The 5,144-nt window shown below is 44.4% G+C and overlaps 1 protein-coding gene across 1 annotated transcript in view; it reads right to left on the bottom strand.

The window, feature by feature from the left end:
* Window positions 1–1,658: 1,658 nt before the first annotated feature.
* The window catches only part of wu:fc22b06 (calphotin), a 56,239-nt gene continuing 52,753 nt past the window's right edge, over window positions 1,659–5,144 (bottom strand). Inside the window, exons 7-8 of the mRNA XM_063198300.1 lie at window positions 4,535–4,884; window positions 1,659–3,623 (exon numbers count right to left, since the gene is read on the bottom strand). Coding sequence (XP_063054370.1) covers window positions 3,129–3,623; window positions 4,535–4,884 — 845 coding nt within the window. The 3' untranslated portion in view covers window positions 1,659–3,128. The remainder of the gene's footprint in view (window positions 3,624–4,534; window positions 4,885–5,144) is intronic.

Here is a 5,144-nt window from a genome sequence, read left to right as displayed (position 1 = left end):
GAGAGAGAGAGAGAGAGAGAGAGAGAGACAGAGAGAGAGAGAGAGAGAGAGAGAGAGAGAGAGAATAGGTTACCTCAGGGTGTGTAGTGGGCAGGGCTGGACTGCGGGGGGAAATAGGGTCGGGCACTTTTGGATTAAAGGGCCCCCCCCAACCCATAATTAGCGCCACAGAACTGACTCACCGGTGGGCCCCGCACCCTTGTGGGCCCCTATTTTCAGAAATGTTTAAAAAAAAAAAAAAAACATTTCTGAAAAATAGGGGCCCACAAGGGTGTGGGCCCACCGGGAAATGCCCGCTTTGCCAGATGGCCAGTCCAGCCCTGGTTGTGGGCAAATTATTAAGTGGCCGAGAGCCAGAGACGAAGCTGTGTTGTGTTGTTGGTTCCCCTGGGGTTTTTTGGAGAGAGGTGTGGGGGAGCATTTGAAGAAGAAAAAAAAGAGCTTTCCTGTTAAATGTGTGCCGCACAGTAGGCTTATTTAATGTGTTATTAATTACTTTGATTTGTCCATTGAGATCATGTGAAATCTGTGGATGTGTTTAATGTGAATTTCAATCTACGCGGATCAGAATAAGGGCAGGTTTAACTAAGGCCTTCATATAATTGTGCCACCGGCGTGTGTTTTAGATAAAGCTTTCACAGTGCAAGTGAAGCGTTCCTTCCTTCCTCTCTCTCACACAAACACACTGGGCAAATGAGTTGAAAAAAACTTTGGAAAGGTGATACTGTATCTTCAGTTTACCGAGCATATCTTGATGGAACTTTTTAGACATCTTCTTCTCAGAGAGGCAACCTATTATTTATTTATTTCTTCTCTTCTTTAGAGCAAAACACAAGACTGTCCAAAATGGCATTAAAATAAAAGGCAATAGAGCGTTTTAATAATACACCCATACCACCAAGCCAACTGTGCCTGCTGCAGACAGGGCTTTCCCTCTTTCCCTCAGCTATGATGTGTCTTGTGTGAGTTGGAGCACAACCTGGTGGTGATATGGTGTAAGTGACCACACCAGGCAGTCTATGCAGCATGTATGATTCCATTGTGGACCAGTCAAGTTGTTCTCAAGAGCTTTTCAAGGTCACTGGATGAGTGGGCTTCTTTAAGTCTCAGAGGATTTTTGAAGGACATTTATATAATTAAGTATATAAATTATAAGTAGGACTGTTTGAAAAGGGGCCGGCAGAAAATCCTAATATTAAGAGAATCTGAAGAAGACTGTTGAGGTCGAAACGTTATCCTGTCATGAAAAAATAAAACACAACAGAAAGGATTCTAAGTGTGCGGACTCTCACTCTGAAAACTACAGTTGACCTTCGTCCTGCACCTTTCCCTGGGATGTGCACAATCCTCTCCTTCAACAGAAAATCCTAATATTAAAATGCCTATATTATCAAGTAGGGAGGGCCTACCGTGAATTTGATGTAAATTGCAAAGATGTAGGCAACCAAAGAAAGGGCACTAGTTTGAGAAACGAAATGTATGATGTAACTGGTCCAAGTGTGCTCTTCTATTCTATGGCCATAGTCCTTGAATTCATGTTTAATGAGGTGACGAGAGAAAATACTTAATCTTACATCCGTGCACCACTTTAGCCCTTATCCACCAATAGCTTCATTTTAGTCCATTTGTCCAAAAAAAAGTAAACATGACTCCACGCGAAAAGGAAATATAATCACTTTAATGACACAAAATAGCTGACACCATGCAGAACCACGGGGGTTCCTACTCCCAAAAAAAAAGAACCAGTACAAACGTGTATTCACAAGACAGCTGTTGAAGAAAACGGTTTTAGGAAGAATGTCCTGAAATGTTTAGACCAGTGCATCAGCTGTGAACATGTCACGACTAACCGTTAACACAGGAAATAAATAGAAGAGAAATATCCAAACAAAAAAACAAAAACCAGGAAAAAATGCTTTCTCACGATTGTTAGCACACAACACAGTGGATTTTTAAAAATTGTTGATAGTCCCTTTTTATGCCGTGATTTTAGCGCCAACATTTCTACTGGGCCACTAAAAGACAATAGCTTTACACCATGACGCTTTACAGTGCAAGGAAACCTGGATTTAGAAGTGAGGCCATTGGCTAAAATGAACGAATGAATCTTTGTTGTCCACAAGTGTGGGAACTTGTCTTCAGTTTCACCATGTAAGACATAGTATAACACAGGTGGGACATTACACATTTGGAGATATTATACATTTAAGATGACGTGAATTGAAGTGGCCTTTTAGAGTAGATGTCCAGTCATCAGTTATAGATTAAAGGGACACTATACTTACTGTATCATAACGATAAAACAAAAAACAAGGAATTTCGGAACTGTCTATTGTATGTAGCCTACCTGATTAGCTAAATTGGTTCAAAATTACATAAATATATTACACTTATTGATACTTTTGATACATTTCTTTTTTTTTTTGAATAATTTTGATCTAACTCCCAGTCAGGATATGTTTACATTTCAGTTTGGATAAGATAGTAGGCCATAATAGCCTTTCCTAATGACCTTTCAGCCACTGAAACCTGTACATACGTGGGTAGACCCTGGTGATCGGAAATACAATGACAGAAGACTTTAAGCCTATAAATAATATGGCACGAGATGCTGAATAGCCTGTTTCGAGAGTGTAGCTTTTTAATCCAGGTTGTCCATCACTGTAGCTTTACAGGCCTACCCTCATCCCCTGTTGAAATACTGACTCATCAGCTGGATCAAACAGAGCACAGACTCTTCCATGGCAGCATCTTTACATGAGCTCACCTATGCATTGTACACATTCGTTCGTTCGTTCGTTCGTTCGTTCGTTCGTTCGTTCGTTCGTTCGTTCGTTCGTTCGTTCGTTCGTTCGTTCGTTCGTTCGTTCATTCATTCATTCATTCATTCATTCATTCATTCATTCATTCGTTCATTCATTCATGTATTTATCCGTACATTTGTTTGGTGCAATACCATATCAGTCCACAATAAGAGAATGCCTCTTTTTTTAGTGATCTTTCTTGTCTTTTTTCTACATCCATCCATCCATTCATCAATTCATCTATCCATCCATCCATCCATTCACTCATCCCCTCATCCGTTCATGCATCCATCCACCCACCCAGCCATCCTCCACATCTTCCTCTCAGTGCTTTCGCCAGCGGTTCTTGGGCTTGTCTGTGTCTTCTCGTGCCGCAGCCGCCGCAGCAGCCGCAGCTGCAGGGGGCGCCGCTCCTCCCTTCTCCTCCCTCTTGTCGGACACGCTCTTCAGCAGGGCCGGCAGCTCGTCGGTGATGGCCGCCTCGATCTTCTCCAGCAGGCAGCCGCCCATCCAGCTGCAGTGCTGCGCCAGCTGCTTGAACTCGCCCGGCGGGTTGACGCCGAAGAAGTCCCGGTAGAGCTCGGGGTCGGGCAGGTCGAACTTGCTGACGTTGGCCGACTTGGCCAGCACGGCCTTGTAGATGAAGTAGCGGTCCGGGTCCGAGACGATGTCGCCGAAGACCTCGTGCGGGTCACTGAACCAGCCCAGCTTGTCGTAGTAGGCCTGCAGGTAGCGGTCCACCAGCAGGGCGTGCACGCGCACCCGGATGGCGTGCTGGCGCACAAAGGCGATCTTGTTCTCCAGCTGGTTCTCGATCACCTGGAACGGAATGGGAAGAGAATGGATTACGTTAGATTAGAATAGATTAGATTACGTTAGATTAGATGAGAAAAAAAGTAGAATAGATTAGAATAGAATAGAATAGAATAGAGTAGAATAGAGTAGAATAGAATATGCTAAAATAGAATAGCATAGCATAGACCAGAATAGTATACGTAGTGATAATGGCAATAAACCCTTGTGCAAAAATACGAATATTGATACAAAGGAGAGGGAGACATTTTTCAGTCCCGAAGGAAGTTAAGGTCACTTACTTAGTAATTTCCTATGGGACTCAAAAATTATCTAATCAAAAATAATCTGTATTCTACCCAACTGTACTGTACTTTACTGTACCTGGTTAAGACTTAGTCACGTCGGAACAGCTCTACTCTACTCGTTTCAACTCTAGGGTCTATACAACAACTCTACACTGTAAGACCTTGCAAGCCAGTTCAATGTAAAAAGTTTAGTTGCCCTGCTGCCTTACGTTTGTAAGTTAAGTCAACTCCAGGCTTAACTCAACTCAAGGCTTTCTCACGTTGAGTTAGCATACAAACATAAGGCGTGAGGGCAACTTCCTTTATGACATCCAACTGACTTGCAATGTTTCACAGTGTATACTTCACATTTGTCCAAATAAACCTTTAAAACCCTTTGAGGAGTAAGGATTTTCCCCCACTTCTTCTAGAATTTCACTGCACTCTACGGCGCCCATAGAAGCAGAGAGAGTAGAGAGATACTTATAATACTTAGAGAATCTCTGATAGAAGTCTGTGTTAAAAATACTGCGAAGTCCTTATGACATCATAATTAGAACTTTTTGGCAAAACTCTAATCACATATTTGTGATGGTACCCCTGAAAGGGTTAAAAGGTGACACCAAGGGAGACGATGGGACACAGCAGCACCTGGTTAAGATCCTCCATGAGGGACACCTCCTCACGGCGGAACAGCTGCTGACTGCTCTCCGCGGCGTAATCCTGACCCCAGAAGGAGCTGACGTACACCCTGGGCGGCTCCGTGACGTTGATCAGGGGGGCCATGCTCCAGAAGAGGGCCCCGTAGACGCGCATCAGGTCCTGGGTGGACAGGCTGTCGGCCTTGTTGAGGATGAGGCGGATCTGGGACTCGCGGCCCTTCATCTGCCGGAAGAGCATCTCCAGCTCTCCACCCACGTCCAGCTTGGTGGGGTCGAACACCAGGAAGATCAGGTCGGCCCGGTCGATGAACCACTGGCACACGTCGTTGTAGGGGTAGCCTGTGGGTGAGGAAGAGGCGGAGGAGGAAGAGGAAGATGAAGAAGATGAGAAGGAGGAGGAGGAGGAGAACAGTAGTACGTATGTTAATAGTAAGTTAATTTTTTGTCAACGACCAAGAAGATCAGGTCGGCGTGGTCGATGAACCACTGGCACACGTCTTTGTAGGGGTAGCCTGTGGGTGAGGAAGAGGCGGAGGAGGATGATGAAGATGAGGAAGAGGAGAAGGAGGAGGAAGATGAGGAGAACAATATTATAGTAA

This window comes from Engraulis encrasicolus, chromosome 1 (assembly GCF_034702125.1).
Source record: "Engraulis encrasicolus isolate BLACKSEA-1 chromosome 1, IST_EnEncr_1.0, whole genome shotgun sequence".
In the NCBI taxonomy this organism is placed as follows: Eukaryota; Metazoa; Chordata; class Actinopteri; order Clupeiformes; family Engraulidae; genus Engraulis; species Engraulis encrasicolus.
Note: the sequence above shows the minus strand (reverse complement) of the source record. Positions and strands in the feature narration are given on the sequence as shown.